Here is a 25,053-nt window from a genome sequence, read left to right as displayed (position 1 = left end):
CTGAGTGAAATGCACATTTGGGAATCATTGAGCAAACGACTGGTTAAATAAAAGAAATAATATAAAATAAATAAATTAAAGATGTTTCGGTTTAGTTTTACTGATGTAAACGCTGTTGTCATTTTTGGATTCTCCTTCCACCATTGAGGCATGTGAGACAAAGACTTCTTCACAAACCAAAAAATGTAACAAATCCACCTCGCAACTGGTCATTTTGCAGGTAAAGTATTCTTTTAATACTAAATTAATTGAACGGATTACTAAAAATAAAATTACTGCAAAAGACTGATCTCGTGGTCTTCATCGGTGAATGGAGCTGGTTCGGGTGTTACCACATGACCAAAAGGTGAAGTTCAGTCACCTGATAACAAGTGACTTGGTGCGTTAACACATGACAAAAACTCCACATATTGACACCTGATCCAAAGATTAATATCATGAAATGCAGGTGAAAGTTTGGTAATAAAAAAAAAAAAAAAGATACTAAGTGGGATTTTGAGTTGAGATGATTTTGTCACAAAACACTTCCTGTGCTGTGACTCTCTCTCACCTGATCCCACAGAGCAAACTGTCGATCGTTCCAACGTGAAGTGCCTGATGTGAAGAGCATCTTCGTGTTACCCAGGATTAGCACCTTGCTGGCTTTGTGCGTCTTGCAGCTGGCTTCCTGCAAACACAAAACACAACATATATCATGCATTTGCAGTTACATAAAACGTATAGACCAATAATAAAACTCAACACTACACCACTGTGACATAATGTTCCTTATGTGTCCACGTGAGCTTGTTTGGCAGGTCGTGAGAGCAGATTGATGTAAAGTGTGTGAGTCACCGGCTGGTGACCCACAGGTCTGTGGAGTTATGCTCAGGCCAGAGGTGTCAGTTTTGGCTGTGTGGTGCTGGATGAGTGCCTGGGCTGGGAAAAAGAGGAGCAGGGGACTCCCACTTACGTAATTACTGGCTGGCATGCTATAGTGCACAACAACTATGGCTTGTGATTTTTATGAGCTGCATTTTTAAATGGATCATTTAAGCTTGTTTTTACTCAAATTGAATGTCCACTAATAAATGGACTGTATTTATATGGTGGTCTTTTTTTAGTTTTTGGGACCACACTAAGCACTGCACAGAGGTGGAGGCAGGGGTGACCATGTAAAGTGCCACCTGCACACACACACACACACACACACACACACACACACACACACACACACACACACACACACACACACCGATAGAACAGTGACATTTGGGGTTCAGTACGCTCTGATATATAGACTACAGGGACTAAGGATGGAACCAGTGTTCTTCTGATAGTGGATGACCACCCAACATACCCAGAAGTAGTGTTTTCAGACATTCTTCACTGCAGTTTAAAGGTACACCATGCAGAATTGCCAGTCACTGTTTGGAAACATGATTTCCAGTGAGAGTGAAAGTAAAAGCCAATCCCAGATTCACTCTTGTTTATGGTTTATTCTCACTTTATTTGCATTTTTTGGCACAGTTACTCTTGGATTGCTGCTGCATATAGTCCGACGCCAGGTTGCTACCTTTTTAAAAAGCCCCAACCTCATAAGGTAAGGTAAGGTAGATTTATTAGTCATTTTTTTTCAACCTGCTCATCTGAGCACTGGGGGGTAGAAGATGATACAGGCAGAGGGCAGAGTCTCTGCAGAAAAATACATCAACACAAACTTCAAGTGGGTCTTAAGTGATGACTGAGAGGGATTACTTTTGTGTTAGTTTCGACATTAATTTTTGGGGAAAATTCTGCATAGTATAACTTCATGGTAAATTAAGTTATTTTGCCAAGAATGCATCCCAAAAAGTGCTTCCACTAAAAAAATATGAAGAAAAAAATGAAACAAATTGCAAATGAGTCCCTAAAACTAATTTTTAAAAAAACAAACAAACAACAGGGGCGCCCACTAGCTCAGTTGGTAGAGCGGGCCCCCCATGTACAGAGGCTACTTGCCATAGCAGCCGCAGGTTTAATTCCAACCTCGACCCTTTGCTGCATGTCATCCCCTCTCTCGCCCCCTTTCACGCTTAAGCTGTCCTATCAAATAAATGCAAAAAGCCCCCAAAAATCTTAAAAAAACCAAAACAAAAAAAATGGTTCAGCTGGTAAGTGTTTGCTACCTACTTGTTTTCTTTACATTGTCATGTGATACTGTGGATTAACTGATACACACTGTAGTAACTGCTGTAAAGAATAAGAGCAATCCCAACTTTAACTGCAAAATTTCCTAAAAACACAAACTACACACACACACACACACACACACACACACACACACACACACACACACACACACACACACACACACACACACACACACACATTGCATCACCTGCAGCAGGTTTCCTGAACGTGGCTCCATGAGTCGGATCTTCTTGTCTTTGCAGGTGGTGGCGAAGAGGCTGCCGTCTGTGTTGAAAGACATGGAGAGAACGACGTCTGTGTGGTGGCTGACTGTCCGTATGGGGTTCTTAATCACCTGCTCGGGACAGTCCAGGTTCCAGATCATCACCTACAGGTGTGAAACGCAAAGACAGGCTTGGATTTTCTTGCAGGACATTCCCTTACTGAAGTTGAAAATTTCCGACTGATAGCAGTATTTATCTAGTTAAATAAATACTGTAACTGTAACTGTAACATTCGAGTAAAATGTCTGAAATATTTTGTTTATTTGTGCGACTTGATATCACCTAGTACTTTCTATTAAATTCAGGGAAGATGCAATTTGCCTGTGAGGTTGACTTGGCCACATCTCTGCTTACAGCGCAAATAATAGTTTAGAGTGAAAGTTTTCTGAATTTTTGTGGTTATATATGAAGGCCTTGTAAATACTTCATCATAAAGTCATTTCAGGCCTGTTGCCTGGAGCTATTTTTATTATGATTTGTTAACAAGAACTGTTCTGACACAAAGAGCTGCAACCTGTTTGACTGCATTATAATATAACATAACTGCTTTCAGTATGTCACAGCGAGTCCTCCTCAATGCTTTTTTAGCTTGTAGTTTTATTCTGTCAGTGTTAAGGTTAGTGTTAGTGTGTGTGTGTGTGTGTGTGTGTGTGTGTGTGTGTGTGTGTGTGTGTGTGTGTGTGTGTGTTACCTGGTAATCATAGGCTGTACTGAAGAGGATGTTGTTCGCAGTCGGGTGCCACTCGATGAGGCCCACTCTGCGGCTGTGACCCTGAAGATCCTTCCATGGTACTGTGAGGTTCTTCAGCACGCCATGAGGAGGGATTTCCCACACTTTCACCTTTAAACACACACAGGAGACTATATATCAACAAACACACAGTGGTGGAATGTAACTAAGTACATTCACTCAGGTACTGTACTTAAGTACGTGTTAAGGCACTTGCACTTTACTTGATTCTTTTCTTTTTGTGAAACTTTCTACTTCTGCTCAACTTTATCTTGGAGGCACATATTGTATCTTTAATGCACTATGACTACCTGGCATCTTTAGTTACTTTGCAAATTCAGATTTTTTTAAAAAACATATGAATAGCTTATAAAATATGGTGTGTTGTGATAAATTAAACTAAAATGATTAATTTATTGGCAGAAAATAATAAATAAATAATTCCTAGATCATTTCCACCATAACTAATTACAACAATAACAGGATATTTTTACAGTGTGGTAATAGTACTTTTACTCAAGTTAAGGATCTAGATACCTCCTCCAACTCTGCAAACACACACACACACAAAACAATCTCGACACTCATCAACTCTAAACCTATAAAACATAACTTTTGCAAAAACAATTCAGGGTCAACTGGACATGAAAATAAATGACACACTAAGTAAAAACAGTCTTAAACCCTGTTGACTCTTGCTTTCTCTTTCTGTGTACAGGGATTAGTTCTGTGCCAGATCAGAGCAGAGGAATGTGTGGAATGACTTTTAGTTCTTCTTGAAGGCTAAACAAAAAGGCAATAAAATGATATCCCTGCTGTTGCATGCACATTTTCCAGGGAAAATGATAACACTTCAGCCAACCATTTTGAAAATGTACTGTGTGTGTGTGTGTGTGTGTGTGTGTGTGTGTGTGTGTGTGTGTGTGTGTGTGTGTGTGTGTGTGTGTGCGTGTGTCAGTGTGTGTGTGCTAACCGTGGCATCCTCAGAGCACGAGGCGATGCAGTAGTCGTTGAAAGGATTCCATTTGACATCTAACACATTTCCTCTGTGGCCCGATACTCGGGGATGGTGAGGGTCCACTTTACCCGTCTGAGACACAAACACAGAAAAAAACAAAAACAAAAACAAGACATATTAACTTAGAAATGTGTATTATGGGATTGAAGGAATAGTTTGACATTTTGGGAAATACGCTTATTGCTTTCTTGCAGAGAAGATTGACACCACTCTCATGTTTGTATGATAAAAAGGAGTTAGTTAGCTTAGCTTACCATACAGAATGAAAACAGAGGGAAAAAGCTAGCCTGGCCCTTTTTCTAAAGGTAACAGTATCTGCCCACCAGCACCTCTAGAGCTCACAAATTAGCACATTAAATCTTATCAGAAATGACAATGTACAATCCACTGCAGTACTACAGTATGTGTCAGGCGCACATCAGAGTTGTCTGCACAGAACGCACAGCTGCACAGTAACAGAAGTATACATTTGACTAAACTACATACCTACTATTTTTTTGGCTGAGTTTAGGCTGAGTAACATCACTTGGGCAAGTTATCAGACTTCATACAGCTCCCCAAAACCTGTAAAATGACTCCTAAAATTGGTGGTATTACTCACTAAAGTTTAAGAACTGATAGGAGCACCTTTAAAGACAGCCAGCAAGTTTCTACATATCTAAACGGGACAGGTCGATCTCTGCAGGTTGGCACAAGCCCCACAGCCTGCCAGCAGTCAAACTCTTCTCAACATTAACATGAAAGCTGAAGGTGGAATAACACTAAATGTTTATGACTTACGCCCTGGTATTTGTCAATCCTGTTACAAGGGAAAAGTCACTACTGTCCTACTGAAGATTTTCTGCCTCAACACAACTGCTAATTATTCTGTTTGTACAAACAGAACCTTCCTCCTCCTGACACACACACCTGTGGGCGAGATTACTCTGCAGGTGAGGTGTGTTTGGAGCATGCGGATGATGTAACCAGGAAAGCTAACACGAGTAAGCAGAATATGGCACTTCTTGTGTTATGTGTGTTAACTCTCTCCACAGAACAATAGCTTATCTGTGAGTGCAGACACAAAGACAGGAGGTGAAGGGTGGCAGAGGGGGGAAGTTCCACCTCCTCGAGACACTAAAAGGAGGCAAAGAGGGGGGTCAAAGGATGAGTTATGTCATTCCTAAGCTCCTATGCAATTCCTGCCCATGCCAGGCGGGTGGTGATAATTCACCGAGACGCTTTAAAAGATTGAGACAGGCAGAGAGAGGGAGAGGTGTTAAGCATGATGGATCATTTTAGACTGGAGATATCCAGCCGGACTGTAAATTTAAGCAGCCCACGAGTGAGGAAGTCTGGCTCAGGGTATTTGAGAGATCACTATTGTTACTAATAACACCGCTGGATGTGATAATTTGTATAAATAACGTCAGGGAGAGCGTTTGATTAATCAGGTTTAAGGTGAAGTTGGCGAGGAAGATAAGACAGAATAATGAGGAGGAAAAAAAGAAGACCACATGCAATGTTTAGGTTGAAGCTGATGTCTGGGGTTTCCTGGTATTTAGAGATTCTTTTGGCTCCAATGCTGCTGTCCTATTTATAACCTGAGAGCAGAGCTGTCTTTTCCAGGTGTGCTGTGTGTGCAGGAGCAAATAGAAACTATGAACGATACTGATCACTCAGCAGATTACACTGATAACAATCTTTTTATACTGAAAAAATAATAATCAGAAATCTGCTAAGTTCAGTTAGAAGTGAACATTTTCATGCTGATTTTTGCCCTCTAGTTAGCTAGCTGGAAGAAACCTCAAGCCAGTAATACTCAACCTATGGCCCATGGGCCAAATCTGGTCCACAAAAGGGTGCCAGGTATGATCATGATTAAAACTGGGATTTCTGCTTTGTACTTTGATAGTACATGGGGTACCAGAGTGCATGTCGAGAGCTTGTTTTAAAAAAATTGCATAAAAAAAGCCAGGAACACCCCATGGAACCCCAACAGCAAAGCCCCAAGCATCCTAAAATGCATGACACACCCCTGCATCAACCTGAACTACACCAGGCTCCAATTTGTTTATTAATTGGCCGCTGGCCTCCTTTAATTTTGAAAAATTGTCCTCTAGACAAAGCAAGTCAAGTATCTCTGCCTTCAGCTATAAACTAATTAGCAACAGTATCAAACATCTTTTTACGCCGAACAAAATATTGATGATGAACGATAAGGGGCATAAGACATCTTGCTTCAAGACAAGTTCTCCTAAAAAATGCACCAGACAACTATTGAGCTAGCATCAACATCAGAAATTTGATTAAGAAATTAAGTTATTTTAAGTTAATTCAATTTGGGATCAAGCTAAGTTTAAGAGGCGCAGTTTCAGGGCTGTGATTAGAGCTTGTTAAGCAGTTGAATGCTGTGTGGGACAAATGATGCAATGCCTATTTTTATATTGTTCAGGATGAACGACGAGTTTCTCTTCTACAATGTTATTTAAAAAGTGACAGAAGCGTTTTTCTCCTTGTCAAATAATTTAACTGAACTTCCATTTCATTTCATTTTAACATTTACACTGAAATGTTCTGTCTTAGAAAGGGGATTATTTTGTTTTGTTTTGCCATAACTACCAATAACAAGTGATGCATATCCTAGAAGTTAATGTTGCTTCTTTGCAAACTCCTCCTGAAACTGTGCGTTGAAGACTTTGAGCTCGACTGACCGAACATTGATTAAATCCATTACGAGCACTAGGAGGGGCCAGAGAAAATTGATTTATTCACAGATTATCTGCCTCACATAGTACTATTGGGATAACGTTACAATTTTTAAGAAAATATGACACTGCATTTTTTATTTGCAATGTAATGTTATAGGTGAAAGTTCTTGCACCTGCACCACACCTTTCAATATTCTGCAGTCCAGTATAACAAAAAATACCATCCACTACGACCTCAGTGGGAAACCTTACAAATTTTCTGATCTTGTGAACAAAACAAAAATTTATAAGCCAAAGTCAAATGTTTTAGACCAGAGAAATGTCCATCTGTGTGCAAAAAAACCCACCTAATTGAATTAAGTGGACAGTCAGAGTTCTGCAGCCAGGCTATTTATATTCATATTCCCAAATTCCCTATTTGTAGAAAAAAAGGCCACCTTTCAGAGCACCTATCGACAAAACATATCATAGTATCCCTTATCAGCGACAAGAGTGAAATAGTGTGCATGCCACTTTAAAAAGCTGACATCAGTCTGTGAAACCTGCCATAAGATGGAGATACTCACATGATGGACAGACAAGACCAGGAAGGCCCCTCCCCCGGCACACTCAGTGATGACTGCCAGGAAACGTGGGTTGACAGCACAGAAGTTGTTGTCCTGGACGCTGCGTGTGATTGGCACACCATCATAGCAGCTCTCCTTGGTGGCGGCCTTACCAAACACGTGGCGGAACTTGGAGCTGCGGTACTGAGGACGCCATGTCATCTGAGAGAGGAGAGAGAGTGGGAGAGAGGAGAGGGGAGGTCAGCCAAGGAGAATCATCTCTCACAGTTATAGTGATGGTGCTTTTTATAGGTGTTAATACTCCTGTTCCTTTCTCATGGGTGAGGATAGATGTGATCGATTTTTGCAAAACATGAGCAACCAAGACAGGCTGGCATGCTAGCACATGGAAGCTCTGGAGTGATATACTCCTAAGGAAATTCCCTGATATGCAAATTACATTGGTTATCTTTCTTTACAGAGGGTGTGGTAAAACCACCAGTGATATAAGCATGCAAGAGTAATTCCTCTCTTCAATAAAAGCAACAATATAAACAGAAAAACCCTGTGGTAACAGTATGAAGGTGCTACCTTTAACAGAACCTCAAGCCATTATTACCCACCTTTTTAGCATTTATTTTTCAGTTTTTCTCTTTTTTATTTTGTTGTTTGTAAAGTAGACATGCTCTGCATTTCATGTTAATGTTTTTGAACAAGTATTTCATAAAACTGGTTGTCCATGCAGTAGAAAGACAAAAAGACTTACATGACCAGATAAAACTGAGCAAAGGAGCTGTGGCATCCGTTTTTGCTCAAGAGGTTAAAAACCTACAGCTACCAGAATGCACGGCACCGCAACAGACCAATAAAGTCAACAAATAAACAAGGGTGTGTTGAGGACACAGTTCATTTTAGGATGTGGCAAACAACGCAGTATGTTATAGATATGTGAGGGAAACGCTGTTGCAGGAAAAGACAATATTTCGTGGTGTTCCACAGGGCATTATTTTAGTCCCACTTTTATTATATTTGTTAATATTTGTTATTGTTATTGATGTGATGTGTAATGATGTTTTTTACTTGTTCCCTATTCTCCTGTTCCAGAGTAATAAGAATATAGTTATGCAAATTTGAGCAAAAACTTTTGAAAGTCTGGCAGTTGTAAGTGGTACATAAATCACTTAATTGTTTGGATTATGTTTGTGCAATGTGTTCATATTTAAAAAGTAATGATAATGATTTAATAAGCATGCACCAAAATTTTATTTATCATATCGGCTGTATTTTAGGTCAACAGGTCTGTGGGGAGCATCTGAGGAACTACGTTTCAAATAAGATAATGACTTTATTGCTAAATCGGTACTTCTAAGCTTTCTAAAGATGAAATAAACATTTCTGAAAATGAATTAGACACCTGTTGCTGCATCTTCAAATCCACACAGTCTAGTCATTTTGAATGAATCTAAAAATAGCATCTTATATTGAACTAGGGACAGTTTTTGAACAAAATAAAAGATTGAAAAAGAACTATTGATGCAAAGTGGAGCAGACTTTAAACTGGCACTGAAAGACTGACAACAGTTAAGTGTGAAAAATCTTGTTTATGGTTTTAAAATAGGGTGTATGAGTTCAGTGTTTTCATTTTCCTTGTTAGATCATATTTTATGTGTTGAAAATAACAATATTTGTGGTAATGACTGTAATTATATTTGTATTATAAACTGATGGCCTATTAAATAATGTCAGTATTACTATGACTTATAAGTGTTATTCTTGATCAATATTTGAATGATTAATAACTCTTATCCAGCAGATCTGTATGAAGTTATTAAGACATTTTCCAAAATAAATAACTTACTCAGTCAACTATAATACAATGCATAAATACAGATAGAAAAAACTGTGGCAACCTCCCAAATCCTGAGTCTCTTTTTAGCCACTTTCCTTAAGCTAGTCGATGTATATGTCATTATTGTGAGAGATAAGTGGCTCTGGTCCGCTGGGACGAGGCCTGGCCAGCCGGCGTGTCTACTCTGCTACTCTGCCTGGCTCCCTGCCTGCTGCATGGTCATTACTTATGAATTAGGGGTGGAGGAGGTTGATGGACAAGATGTTAACGCAGAATATGGATCCAAACAACAACACAAGGAGAACAAGGAAGTGAAAGGGGAATGGATATAAAGCAAAGCAAATCCATCACAACTCACTGTTTTCTTACTAATGTCACATCACCTGAAAACAATACCTGCCCTTAAAAATGATGGCATCATTCTCATGTTTTATGTGCACTGCCCTCTTGCCTTTCAGATGATGGCCAAATAAATACAACCAAGATGCAAACACGGTGACATCACAGTGAGTGAAGTAAAAACAACAGCATTTGGTTGGTGTGATGCCAGTGTGGCTGCAGCAGTGCTGAAGCGAAGCTGAGCAGGGAATGAAACTGACAGACGGAGAAAATCTGGTAAAAATAAACAAAGCAGGAGAATCATGGAGTAACAAGAACGCACGGGTGGAGATCATGACTCTAGATGTCTCGGTTTACTCTTCCACCTCTCACCTTCTACCCCGAGGCCGTCACAGAGAGCTTCATGCAGTCACACAGGAATGTTTCCTCACCTGAAGACAAGCTTTAATAAACGGCTCAGGTGTTTGAGAGCCTGGCTGCCTGTAAGACACTATCAGTCACAATGTTGGTCAGTCACATCCATATGACCACCCTGGCTGCTAAACCGCTAAAGTATTCACACGCTTAAAAAACCCACACACATTTTCCATTGCCTCACTACAAAAAGCAATGTCAATGATAAAAAAGCTTTTGAACAGGAGAAACATCATCCACAAAAAGGGCTGCAATGACCAATGATCTACTTCAGTGTCATTATTATTATGAATATAGACCTGTCATTCCCAAACAATGATCATCATCAATCATCCAAGTTATGACAATTTATCCTGTGGGGAATATGAATGTGTAAACCAAATTTTACAGCAATTAATTGAATAGAGATTTTTACTCAAAACCACAAATTTGGGCGCCCAGTAACTCACCTGGTAGAGCAGCTGTTAACTTAACTTAACTTAACTGAGCTGCATGTTATCTCATTTCTCTCCCCCCTTTTCACTCTAAAGCTGTACTGTCGAAAAGCCAAAATAATAATAATAAAAAAAATACACAGATATCAACCTTGAGGTGGCACTGGAGAAAGTCAGTGGATTTCAACTGTCCCATTAAAATCAGAATCACCCCATAATTCGGAATGAAAAAGACATATGCCATATTGAACTAATACAAGACACATGTTGCTCTGATATTTTTAAGAATCTATTCAGTTTAAATGTGCAGGAGAGAAATATTACAATTATTTCTATGAGAAAGAAGGAAACCCTCCTGATCTGTCCCTCAGCCTGTCTGTCACATCACGACCCACTGCTCAGGCAACGAATGCGTTGTGAGTCACGACTAATGAGAAGCTGCGGTCAGACATATCGTAGCAACGCGGTACCTTCCTCTGTTAGTGGCACAAGACTTCAAAAAATGGTAACCTACAAGTGTAGTCTGCAAATTTTAAACAAAAAAGTAAGAAGATGATAATAAACAAGGGGAAATGGACAGTGATTACCTATTGCGGGGATACGTGAGTGACAATGTGTACAAGGCCAACTGTACCATCTGCCACCATATTTTTTCAATTGGTCACTAATTTGTGACATGCATTGTGAGATATTTTCATATAGTCCAACCTGCCCCATTCCTTATTCCCATTTCAAGAAGTTGGCAACTCTAGGGATCGATTGATTAGAAGTCATGGCATTTTTGGCTTAACATTGTGAGTGTGGCTTGCATGCCTCAATCAATTAAACTATTAACAGTAACATGTGCCCCTTTACATATTTGGAGGTGATATGCATTCATGTTGTGGTTTGCTGTAGTTGTCATTTATTCCTGTTCTGTAAACCCAAACGTTTGCTAATGCATGTGTTGCAATGCTCAGCTACCTGAAAAACATTCTTGATCATTATCATCTCTTTGTGCTTTAAAAGAAAAGCCACCTGTTTAGCTCAACAATAACATAACTGATATTTAAAAAGTTACTTCCTCGTAGGAGCTTGAATTTACCAAATAGCACAAAAAGCTGACACCCGTAAAAGCATGAGAGGAATAAACCTCAATAAGAGAAAGCTTAAAATTTCTACATTTGACCAAAATTTTGAATACATCTACCAGTCGGTTTTAATACTCAGTTAAGCCATGCACATGGTATGCCGTGCACATCTGGGTCGATATAATCAGCATTCATGTATCACTGAGGCTTACAAGACCAGAGGGAGAGGCTTCCAGGGCGGAAAGCTAAGACATCTTGTCACATCTAAAGCAGGTTGTAATCAGGGCAGCGGCAGCTTCCTCTCAGCTGTGTCTTGCAGCAGGTACACAGCAGGGCTGCATGGTGGGCGGCCTGTCTCACAGAACTGATGACGAAAACACTATTCTGGCTATTTTTACACCGGCTTCTTGCTGATCAAAAGACAGTCAGGCACATTCACTGACAGCAGAGAAACAGTTTAATTCACAAGGCTTTTTTGACAGCCTTTGTGTCTGGCAAAATAAAATAAAAAAGCACTCCTTTTTGTCAAGGGAGAAATTTATTTTAGTCCATGACCAGTGAGTCACAGCAGCAACCGCAATAAGGGGGCTGTAAAAACAGTCATAAACCCAAACTGAAAACACAGATATGAAGATATATTGTACATCTGGTTTGCTCTACAAGAGTTCTTGTGTGGGTCTGTACTTGTATATAGACTTGCAAAGCATACGTATGCACCTATCCCTCACCTACAGGCTGTCTTTTAAGCACCTCATAACTCATAAACACGTACACTAGACGCCACTCCTCTCTTTGGCTTGCCACAGCTCGGTGCTGGAGGAGGGGGAGTTCAAAGTTTACTCACTAGTGTCAAGATAATGTTACTTAAGCAGCGTCTGGGCCTAAAGCTATGAGTTGAATCTGGACTCACATCTACTATCAATACCTCCAACTGATTGTCTGCAAGAACTTTTGGCCCTCTCCTGAGTGGTGTAATGTAACAAAGTAATAATACTACTAATACTAATCCACTACATTTCCCTTCAGCATTTTAATTACTACAAAATAGGGAAGGAAGGAAGAAGTGGACAAACAAACTATTGAAGGAATGGAAAAGAAGGAAAAACTGGATTTTGTTCTTTAAATCCTTTAAGTTGTAAAAAAAAATGTTATGTTATGAAAAAATAAACTACATTATTCTCAAACTTAAGAAGCTTGCTCTTTTGTTAACAGCATTTTCTTGCACGACTTTCAGTACTTAGTTACATTTAATATCATAAATTACTTTTACTTAAGTATGGTAAATATCAGATCCTTTTAGACTTGTACTCAGATAATATTCTAATAGGTGACTCTAACTTCTACCAAATTCATTTTCTGGTAAGATATCTGTACTTTTACTCAAGTACGGCTTTTAAGTACTTCATCCACTACTACCCAACAGTAACGACCTCACGACCCCAAACCTGATCCAAAAACTCACTACCTCTGAAATCAAGCATGCACCAGCCCCGTCTTCTCAATCTGACGATGTAATGTTTTGTAAACGCTCCAAGTGTAATTGAAGACGAGGAATGTAAAGGTGTGAACGCATGCCGGTGAGTTAACAGTATGTGTACACACATTGAGTGTGTGAGACACACTTCCCTTGGTTCAGTCTGCGATCACACACAGATGACAGCACTCAGCCTCTGTCTTGTAATAGGATAACAGCCACAGTGGTAATCCAATAGCTGCTTCATTTGCTATAGAGCACATGTGTGAATGAGAATGACAGGATAAGACGGACTGCGACTGAGGGTCACTCTGTGAGTGTCTTTAGGCTGGGCAACATTTTAGTTTGGTGTAGTAAAAGAGTTCTGACGAACAAATTACGAATGTTCATTTTCTACAAGAGGGCATGTTTGCACACATGTCAACATTCAGTGTTTTAGTGTAATGATGTCTGTTATGTTTTAAAGCACTTTTTGAAGCAATGGCATCCACGGTTGCACATTTAGATGTTCAGATTACTTCACAATAGTTCTTTATCCTCTGAGGCAGTTTTACAAGTGAACAGACAGAAAAGAATCAATGATTAACGTATACAGGAGCCCAGTGGGCAGGGTGTGGATAATATGAATACAAAAACAATCAACTCGTGGATGGGAAAAAAAAAAAGATGTTGGAGTTACATTATGTATTTAGAAAAGATTGACAAAAAAGGATGGTTTGGGAGAGCCATGAGCTCCTAATCTGGCTTGCACTGACTTTTTTTGGTCCCTTGGCAACTTCATGAATCTGTGTTTGATACCATAGTTGAGCAACCCCCCCCGAAAAAATTTCAAAAAAGTTCGACAAGGAGTTTTATGTGGGTAATGTAGGCACTAGATTTGGCAAGAAAGAAGTCTGGTAGGATTGGATATGAAGCTGTTATGCAATCCAATTCATGACAACTTGTGTTTTTTTTTGGAATTTTAGCCATTTCTATAGCTTATCATTATGTTGTATTCATGAAAATAACTGTGGAGATCTGGGAACAAAGTGAGTCTACTTTAATATTAATTTCTTTTGTTAAAAGTCAGATGGGCAAGAAACGCTTTAAGTAAAAACATCAATGGTTTAGACAGATTATCTGGAGCGAAAAGACTTAAATTTTACTCCCACTAGCGGTATTACTGTTGGGACCGATGTTGCAAAGACAACCGATTGCTTTCCGTTTCTCTGAGCCTTAAAACTACCACAGTTACTTCGGTTCTTTCAATGTCTGCCATTTCTACTACTGGAAATAGCAACTGCTAAGAAATTACACTGATACTCTTTAGTAACTGGGAATAGCTACTAATAGTGATCAGGGAAAACAAAGGTGCTATCTTCTTTTATGGTTGCACAATGGCTTACATTTCCTTTGTGCCATAAATCAAACCGTCCTTGTCTCAGGACATCGTACTCGGTGGAGGACAGAATTGCACAGTGAGCGCAAGGCTTGTGAGAAACCACTCTAAAGGCTGATGGTGACATTCTCTGGCTATTACAGTGTACAATAAACATTTACTTCAATAGATTTAAGAAAAAAAAACTTTATTCATAATAATCTGTAAATGTTCAAGAAAACTGCACATGCATGACTACTGCGAGGCTAGTGAGTCAAAGCTGAACCCAGCGTGTGTAAACTATAATGTATTTTTAAAAAAGACATCTTCATCCCAATTTTACTATTCAAATACATAATTTGACTAACCTGGGGTATTGTTTAAAACCTCTGGTTGCATGTGTCATGTGAAAGGGATGAGAGAGGGGATGACATGCTGCAAAGGACAGCAAGTTAAACGCAAACCTACAGCCACTGTGGCGAGATCACAACCTTAGTAAATAGGGCACTTGCTCTACCAGGTCTACAGACTTCTTTACTGCATTACCACAAACCAGCAATAAACTTGGTGAGCGTCACTACAGTGAGTGATTGTTTTTGGTATGACAAATGGAAATAAACACCAAAACTATAAAATAAGACCAAAATTATAATAAAATGGAACTGTCCTTTAACGGTGTTTGCATCTATCTATAGAAGCTTCATTGGGACAGGTATTACATGCATCCATTAGCTAATAAATAACAATCCTGTAATTTGCAAAACAGTAAGATACAGATCATGGATTCACTAATACACCTATAGTCTTATTGTAAACTGACACAGGACATATACAGTAACACATATACACTTAGACTGTGTGTTATAACAATACTGTACTGTTATCAACAGAAATATAAATACCCTATAACCTATTTTAATGAAACAAAATATGCCAACATGCCCAATGCATCAGTTTTAGGACCTTGACACACTCAGCTAGTTGTCAGTCATTGGTCAATGTCAGGCCTTCGGTGAGCATCTGTTGCCCCAGTTTTGGCGGTGTGTCCCGCACCATTTGCACTAGTCAGCCCGTGATGGCTTTTTCTCAGCCGATTTAGCATGTTGAATCGGAGTCAGAGTTGTCGGAGCCTGTTGGTGAATGAAATCACTCTGATTGGTTGTTCAGCTCAACATATGAGAAAAGATAAACTTGTTAAATGAGATAATATTTTTTTTATATACATTGAGCTCTTAAGCCGAAACTGGTCGTAACTGTCTGTGTTAATGTTCACAAGCGCACAGTAAATATCATTCGTTCTTTCAACATCAGGCTGTGCTGTTTATGTGCTAATTGGCTAACGAGTGTCTTGAATCCGTCCTGTCAGTCTTCCAGTGACAAATGCAGACTACCGCCACCTGCTGGTATGGAGAGATATTTCCTCTCATGCAGGCACAGAACGTGCATGTGTGTTGGCCGTTGGCTGCAGTCTTCATGTACAATCTTTTGACAGGCAATGTCAGGCAACAGTCGACCTCGTCGTCACTAGTTCTTTAATTTTGTTTTTTTGTGGCTGGGCCTTTACATAAAGTACTTTGCAAAAGTCTGAAAAGTTTTCCAATTTATATGAGGAAATATCCGATCAAACAAAAAGCAAAAACAGCCTAAAAATCAGATTCAATGGCAACTCTTACATACTCTGTGCTATAGGGGCATAGTTTGGTTTGAACCCAAAAAGTCTTGAGGTTGGAGCTCTGAGCTTCACTTCCACAGCTGTGACGAGCAGCTCTGCATGCTCATAGGTTCATAAACCTTGACGTGAGAAACAGGATACCAGGCTTAATGAAAAGACCTCAAACAGACTGCGATTCAAACCACAAGGCACATATTTCAGTGAATGGTAGTGTTTTGAAGGGTGGACGCCGCCATAAATAGCCATCTGTGGTGGTGGAGATGACTTGACTGGGACGGTGGATGATGATGTCATCTTCACTGTTGTGGAACGGCTTTAGTTTCATATTGACATTTTTTTTCTTTTTGGTCGTCAGCAAAAAATAGAAAATACTTCCACGCTTATGGAAGTGAATGAGTGGCTACTTGTCCAAGTTTGAGGAATAGGATAATTAAACTAGAAAGGGAGTGCAAGTCAAAGTCTGCTGTCAAATAAATCTGTGCACTGCAGGGAAAGTTTTTTAAAAATAGTTTCTCAAGTATGCACAGATTTGAGGCAAGGAGCTGGTTGGAAGAGAGGTTTCTGTTTCATCTTGTCCAAGCCTGCCTTCATGCACATGCACACTCACTTTGAATCCCCACAGGGGGAAAAAGTGAGCTCTCTCACACACACACCTACAGCATCAGATATTTGTGGACAGAGGTCTAAAGAGTAATGGATCAATAACAGAATTACAGACACAACGGAGCAAAAAAGAAATCAAGAGAAAACATGGAAGGCAAAAGAAAAAACAGTGCAATTAAGCAAAAGGGAGTGAGAGAAAGTCAAACTGGCAGATGAGCAGCACTCACCCTGTCGAGAGAGTCGACACTGGCTCAAGAGGCAGCAGTAGGTCCTTACGTGAGTGAAAAAAAGTTCTCACGTCTGGGGGGCAAAAAAAAAAAAATCTAACCAAAAAAAATCACTTGTCTTGCTTTATCTTAAGCACATGGATCAACACTGACCTCTACACACACATGCACACCAACACACACACGGCCCGTCCTCGATCGTACTACACTACTGTCCGAGCAGAGTCCTGACCGAGCTTCTTCTTTGATGTGCACACAGACAGTCAGAGGAGACGATGTGTGCGTGTGCAGCATGAAGCCGAATGCGTGTGTGAACAAGCAGGAGGGGAGAGCGCGGGAGTGTGTACACTCCCTGAGAGGGAGGTGACTACAAGGAGAGAGAGAGAGGAGAGAGAGAGAGAGGGCAGGTAATCACACTCCCCCTCTCTCTCTCTGAGTGCCGCTCCCTCTCTTCACTCCTCCACAGTGTTTGCTCAATCAGGATTTTTTGCTCCATCTTTCAGGAGAAGGAGAAGTCAAGAGGAGGGTTAGTTCCTCTTCACTCTTGTTGCGCAATAATAAAATAGCCTACTTGTCAGATTTGTCTTTTTTCTAAATTCATAACTAATAAAAACACTATACTCAGAAGCGTTAAGTTTATTTGCGTGGCACCTTTTAAACATCAAGTCAATTCAAAGTTCTTACTTTAAGGCAAATCAATGATGAATACTTGAGTTTGTTAAGAAAACTTTGTTTTGCTTGAATGCCTCCACAAAGTGAACCAAGAGTCTAAAATCAGGGACAATTCTTGAAGAACACACTGAACATCAAAGTATAATCAAAGTCTCAGGCCTCGTCCACATGGACACAGACTTTTTGAAAATGTTTTTTTCCCCTCCATGTTTCTAAAATTCTCGTCCACATAAGCACTGTTATAAAAAAGCAATCCATGTACAAATGAAAAGGCAAAACACAACTGAAGCTTGTGTTAAAAGATGCCAAACCAACAGGCCAGGATATAACTGTAACCCAAAAGTCACGCAAAGAAGACAAAGAAGATGTTGGCCAATAAGAAGCCTGAAAAAAGGTATTACAGAAAGACAACCTATATATATACATACACTGTTTCAGTCAGTGGTAGCACCACACAGTAAAGTAAATAGTGCAGCAAGTTACTACAAATTTATGGAGGGGAATGCACAGTAGTGCAGTCCATTAATCAAAAGCAGGAGATCCCACATGGTCTAGAGGTGGTTTGAAGGGCCACTCTAATAATTAAGAATTGGACTTTCAAAAAGCTGAGAAACCTGCAAGTAGTGCTGCAACTAACAATTATTTTTTGATTAATTGTTAAAAGAAATGTCAAAAAGTACTCCCTTCACATTGTTTGATTTGTCCAACCACAATCCAAAACCCAAACATATTTTTTTACAATAATTATTGATATGACAAAGAAAAACAGAAAATAATCACATCTGAGAAAATGAAACCAGCAAATGTTAAACATAAGTAGCATTTTACTTGTAAAGTGACTCAAAATATCAAATTAATAGCAGTTCATTTTCTTCAAACATTAATCAAACATTATCGATTAATGTTTGATTATTCTTTGAGGCTGCAATAACCTGACTTTAAGTCTTTAGTATTGTGTGGGTTTAAAGCACTACACTGGATCCTATATGTACCATAATGCATTTCAAAAACATTTTTTGTTAGATGCTCCCAAACTGATGAAGTTTTTTATAGTTCATATTAACTGTATAATAAAGGCTTTCTGTGGAACCAAACTGAAAGTTTTCATAAACACATAAACTGATATTCATGTGTAAAATTGGTAGAATGCCCCTTCAAAAACGTTAATCCCCCCTGTCACCTCCATACCGTCTCCCATATAATAATAAAGACAAAAATGCAGTTTTTAATTGAAAGAGACTTTTTCTTTGCATACATGACTATTGGCTCTCTGAAAAATCCTCACTTATTGTATGTCTTTTCATTCATTCATTAGTTACACTGTAAGAGTGAAGGCCAGTTGTTCTCCGCTACCAACTAATATTTCCTTTTAATGTTAAAATCTCTGGCAGTCCCTCTCAAACCATCTGTCCTCTGTGAAGTCCAGTCTGACGCTCCTCACACTTAAGAACCTTCAAGTTAAAGAAAAAAGGTTCGAGGTGCACTCAAAATTAAATTGGCTGAACTGTTTGGCAGAAATCCCAGCTGCTACAAAACCCATCCGACCGTTCACATGGCTTCAGCTGGACAGCGGTGGTTATCACTCCAGGTCAAACTGAAGCATTACGTAATAGCACATTAGCACTGGAGGCTAGAAGAGCTAACAGGTCGATAAGAGGGCGGGCTGAAATATGCCGGCCTTCACACGGTCAAACGGGGGTGTAGCCCTGTGGCTGATCAATTGTTGTTATTGCACAAACGTGCATGCCTGCACGCCAGTTTTAAAGCACACAGACCATCATGAGGGTTTATTCCTTCACCTGCACTGATTAGATGTGATGCTATCTGTGAGGTGCAGATATTTAGGGCTAACTTATCCAGTGTTGTTGTGTTTCAGATATTTAATGCTGGTTTAATGGCTTAAAAAAAAAAATTACCTTTCTCAGTTTCATCTTAAATCTGCAGTCTTGTAAGTGTTAAACTTTTTTGTTTGATTACTGTCTTGTGTACCCATGCAAAAGAGAGTGAACTGCTCTCATTAGACCGCCCTGTACAAATATAGGTTGAATTAATTAACTAAATTATCAAAGTCAAAGTGACAATAAGACACTGTGACAAGAAAGTCCTGCATCTGAAATTGTTTTTTAGTGCAAAGTTGCACAGTTCAAAGTTGTTCAAATGTGCTTCACAGATTTTGGATCAGAAAAACAGTGTTTAAGTACAGAAATATAATCGGCTAAATCATTATCATTGTGCAGCATGGCCTCTTTTTAAGTGCTGAATATTATGTTGAATCATTTCTACTGATGCATTCATGTTCAAGCTAAAGTTGGGTTGATTTCCAGTTTTGTTGGTCCAGCGTACCAGCTTAAACCGGTTTGATTTTATACAAACCAGCTGAACCGGCATTTGTCATTATGACACAGTGTGGCCAATTAAAAAGTAGCCTGCACCTGCATGACATATTATCATAATAATCATACAAACGGAGCCACTCGTGTCTCACAGACTGTGAGTAGAGCATGGCTAAATGAAAGAGATCAAATTTCAGCAGAGATGGAAGAAAGCAGGTGCATGTTGTGTTTGTTTACTAGAAAGTTCATGTGTTTTTTGGGGTGACAAGAGGTGACAAGGCAGACTTGAGACTTGTAGTCTCTCAAGTAAACTAAAACAGCATCTCTATGGCAACATTTCACACTTGAATCTGACAAAAGAGGTTTCCTAAATACAGAAACACCATTTAGAGCTTAACTCAATGCCCTATTTCTATCTATTCCTGTCACTCACTTATAAAGTGTTGCAATGGATAAGGAACAGCTGAAGTATGAAGCTGAAATGAGAAATTATCTACACAGTGTCTTATTATATTACTACAAGAAACAAAATAAGGTGGCAGCTGGCCAGAAGGAGATCGACAAAAAGCAAAACGTTTCTGTTAAGGTAAATGACCATTGCTAATGGCAGTCTAGGCTATATAACATATTTTATGTTATTTCCATTTAATATCACAACATAAAATGTCTGTTGCCCATTTGAAAAACATAGAATGACAGCAAGTGCTCACCTTTAAGTGCTCATCTTTTAAGTAGTTACATCTCCAGCCTGATCTCAATCGCGCAGCTGATATTTATGTAGTTTGTTTACATGAAGTAACAGAAATTAAACATATGTAACAGATTCAGTGTGGACACAGATTTCAGACGTTACATTATGCTAGATGATAGTTAGACACTAGCTTTCGGTAAAGTCTGGTCCGTCGTTTGGCTTGATATCAAATCAGTCAGAAAATTCTCAAACCAGTCCAACCCTAATGTAAGCAACAATTTAATGTTGTAGCTGATTTTAACTTCTGTACACACTGCTGGTGCACTTTAATCTGTGGCAATACATCATGGTTTGTAAGATGATAAAAATGTTTTTAAAATCTGCACACAAAACATGCATGTTGCAGCTTAAAGTTATATACTGCTGTGGCAGTTCCTTTTACTGAGTAAAAGGAACTGCCACACACCCACAGATGCACACACACACGCATACACTGCTGATAAAGTCGGCCACAAACACGTCTCCCACCAAATACACAACAAAGTCCAATGGTCACACACTGTCTCTGAGATAAGAAACAAACTGGTACAGATGTGGCTGGCTCATCAAAGACAGAGTTTGACTCAACAATTTCCGAAAGCATTCAATACACAACATCAATCGTCAAATGTTACCCCATTAATATGTAGATTTTTAACTCTTCAACCAGACAGATACACAATGTTTGTTTAAATAACTTCCTGGTAGAAAACCCTTGCATCGCATACAAGGGCAAACGCTGCCTCAGTTGGTTGATTTTTAGAAACCTAAAAAAGGTCCACAAAAAAAAAAAAAAATTAACATCAGTTTAAGTGTACGCTATTTTAAAAATATGTTCACTGCTTTACATTGCCCAATGCAGCCCTTTCTGTCCAGGAACTGAGGCCATTATTAGAACAAGGGAGATGCTGGTTGACTGCTGCCTCACTCACTTAATGTAAAAGCAGAAAAAATATTTTAAATATACTTAAACTGAGACATTTTGCTGCAGCTCCTGTCCTGGCTTCTGTGCTGGTAGATTTGGTTTATCAAAACATACTTCACCTGACTCACCACTTGGTCAGTGGACTTGTTTAATGCATTGTGTCTTTTTGAAATGTTTTTCACAGTTTCTGCTCATGAGATGGATACAGTCTTTTTTAAAATAAACTTTCATTTTATTTTTATTAACCTTAATTTAAACAGGAATAGTCCTATTGAAATTCAAAATCTTTTTTTTTTTCAAGGGAGTCCTGGCCAACACAGCAGCATGATGAATTTCACAAAAGAACAAACACACTTAAAGCACAACAGCAAAAAGATTTAAAAACAATCAGCCAATTAACAACAAACAACTAAAAATAGCAGCGTTCAGTAGCCCGACATTGGTAAAACTCTTTGCATTTTAATTTTTTTCTTTGTGCAAGAAAATAATGTGGCCAGCTTTACAGTGTTAGTGCTAAACATCTTTGACTCATCATTCATGAGGGAAGTGAACAGCGGACTCCTGGGTGAAAGTCCAGGGTTTGTTGGACACATCTACCACCCCTCCTCCCACCTGCCATAAAGGGACTTTCCAGCTCCTTGTATGACGTTGCTACCAGCGGCGAATCAAAATGACCAAATCAAATCAAACCGATCAAGTGTTGGTACTTGATGAGATGAGAATAACCTCCATAATTGTAATAAAGTGGTTGTCTCACGGAAGTGATTGTTGTTGTTAGTGATGCGGTGATTCACTCAAGACAGATACTAAAATTTCCCGGAATTACTTAGAGACGCGTGGCTGATATAATCTAAGCAAACATGACACACACACACAGATCACCATGCCAAAGGTGTGGTCGAGATATCAAGCAGGCAGACAATGTTTGATTGGACAGTGCCGCCATATTTCTGCTCCTCTTATCAAAACAGACAGTCAGCTCTGATTTATGAACTCTTTACTGGCAGCCGAGGCTCCGTTTATTGTCACACTGTATTCCCTCTAATTCATCTCTTGGCTCTGGATTAAACCTTGGCGTTTCTAGTGTGTGTGTGTGTGTGTGTGTGTGTGTGTGTGTGTGTGTGAGTGTGAGTGTGTGTGTGTGTGTGTGTGTGTGTGTGTGTGCGCATGTGTGTGTTTCAATTATCAATAAGGACAGGGCAGGAGTCCTAAAGGCCTCTGACTCTTTCCAAAGAGCTCAAACCACAAAGGCTCACTCTCTAATGACAGATCACACAGTCGCAGACTAATAGCTGGCTGCTGTGAGAAAATAAGCCCGAGCCTTTGACACCACAGAGACACAATGACCTTCCCTTCCTCACTTTGTCATTCCTGATTAGCCGTCTGACTCTGTTTTGACTGTAAAACACCTGGTTTCAGTGCCAAGTGCAATCCTATGTTTCAGATTGCAGCCTGGAGTGAGGTTTTTGCTCTCTGCACTTGAGCGGAGTGTTTTTCACTGTGGGCTTTAAATGCTTGAGTGTTTGCACCAACTGAGCAAATAGTGCAGTCCCATTCAAGCATATACTTAGCTGAACAGGTGCAGTCAATAACTGAATAAGTCAACTGGAGCTATTGACATCCAGTATACACAGAAACCTCCATTAAAGACAGATTAATTTACATGTGTCACTCAGAGAGCAAATACATGACTAAATGACTGCAGGGCAACACCTTCCCCTGAATAAAAAACATTTTAAATTACTTAGTATGGCACTAAAATGAGTATTGAGCACACAAAAAAAGCAAAGTTGAGCTTTTTTCAATGTATCTTTCATTTGCATATTGATGTATGCTCTGGTTTAGTGCTTCACAGTACAAATGAGGAGCCACAGCTGCACAGACACACAGGAAAGACACTGATCCAAGAAGTCGTTACTAGAGCCTGACCAAAATATCAGCCAGCAGATTATATCAGACGATACTGGCCCATCACAGATATATCCATATCAGTTTATATGTTGCCCGATATGCACAATATGAAATGTTTATTTTTAACACCAGTGAATGAAGAAAAAGATGCTTAAAGTAAATTCAAGTTATAAAGTTTACATAAAGTTAAGTTTATTGTTAAACTGTACTGTGGAATATTCTGTCTATTGCATTGCATAATTGCATATATACAATATTGGCCAATATATTAATAGCCACATTTTTTTACACCCCAATATTGGTATCTGCCCCAAAAATACAGCATCGGTCACGCTCTATTCATCACATACACTAAAATGTTCCAATTTATACAGTATGTATGTAATTCACACTCAATTTTGGGATATTGTAAGTGATTGAGGGCAATTAAAAGACTCCAATATGGCAAATAATGTAATGTAATAATAACTTTAATAGAAGCACAATTAAATGAGGTGGGGGGGTGGGGGGAGTGCTCTATATTGTAAATTGATGTCTATTTTCTGCTCCAACATCTACAGTTTTACCTCCTGAGGATGATAAAGTGTTCACTGTTGACTGATCAAATTTAAATGCAACTTCCTTCCATGGGAAGAAAAAATTGATTTGTACTTAATGTTAAAATGAATGAAGAACGCATCTAAAATCTGTCCAAAAATGTACAGATGTTTTTTTCATTCTTTATCTCCACCAGGTGTAGGCCTGGAGGGGATCATGCGTTTGATTGTGTGTGTGTGTGTGTGTGTGTGTGTGTGTGTGTGTGTGTGTGTGTGTGTGTGTGTGTGTGTGTGCGCCAAAACATATACATTTATATTGCAATATGCCATTAAAATGCTCTGCAACGAGACTGAAATGTGCAGTGACTTTAAAATTAACACTATGAAGTGTGAGAGCAAGCTTACGTAAAAGAACCACAGAAGTAAAATAAAAACATGATTGATCAAGTTTCAGATCATATTCAACTCCTGTGTCTCAACATGCAAAGGTGTAACTAAAGTATGCTGATGCAATCACTAGGTTGCATCTTTTGCCACAGGGTTTCTCCACATTTTCCATTTCAAAATTCCATACGCATCCAGACTTCTCTGTAGATTTTACAGACCTGTACAGATTTTACAGATCTGTAACATCTGAAAACAAACTGGCAGCCCTCAGAAAACTTGCATTGTGGCTTATACACATTCCTCCGCAGAAAGCTGGACAACAATTATGACAATTTTCATACATACTGAATGAATGCTATTAGATTATTTACTCATATATATCAGTCAGTCAGTCATTTTCTGTAACCGCTTGTCCTCGTAAGGGTCGCAGGGGGCTGGAGCCAATCCCAGCTGTCATCGGGCGGAAGGCGGGGTACACCCTGGACAGTTCGCCAGACTATCGCAGGGCCCTCATATATATCTTATACTATATATTTTTCTGTTTATAAATAAGAACCAAAAATGAGTTAAAAAAAAGTTCTAAGTTAAATAACTTAAGTTTCACCAGATCTGTGCAGCTTTGCTTATTCAGTGTGTCCATGCAAATGACCATAACCGCAGCCGTAAAGGTTACAGTGTGCCGTAAATCCAAACATATTAATG

The 25,053-nt window shown here is 39.2% G+C and overlaps 1 protein-coding gene across 2 annotated transcripts in view; it reads right to left on the bottom strand.

Moving 5' to 3' along the window:
- Positions 1 to 25,053, bottom strand: part of coro2aa (coronin 2Aa) — a 51,515-nt gene that overhangs the window by 10,388 nt on the left and 16,074 nt on the right. The window contains exons 1-6 of one of the 2 annotated variants that reach the window (XM_042484832.2): positions 16,858 to 17,162; positions 7,440 to 7,640; positions 4,139 to 4,255; positions 3,127 to 3,276; positions 2,360 to 2,539; positions 551 to 667 (exon numbers count right to left, since the gene is read on the bottom strand). In XM_042484832.2, the coding sequence (XP_042340766.2) occupies positions 551 to 667; positions 2,360 to 2,539; positions 3,127 to 3,276; positions 4,139 to 4,255; positions 7,440 to 7,640 (765 nt within the window). In that variant the 5' untranslated portion in view covers positions 16,858 to 17,162. Of the gene's footprint in view, positions 1 to 550; positions 668 to 2,359; positions 2,540 to 3,126; positions 3,277 to 4,138; positions 4,256 to 7,439; positions 7,641 to 16,857; positions 17,163 to 25,053 lie in introns of those variants that run through there. The other variant, XM_042484831.2, reaches the window with a different exon arrangement.

The sequence above is a fragment of the Plectropomus leopardus genome, chromosome 3, assembly GCF_026936395.1.
Source record: "Plectropomus leopardus strain MGB_pleo_1.0 chromosome 3, ASM2693639v1, whole genome shotgun sequence".
NCBI lineage: Eukaryota > Metazoa > Chordata > Actinopteri > Perciformes > Serranidae > Plectropomus > Plectropomus leopardus.
The sequence above is the reverse complement of the archived record's forward strand: the minus strand, read 5'-3'. Positions and strand labels throughout refer to the sequence as shown.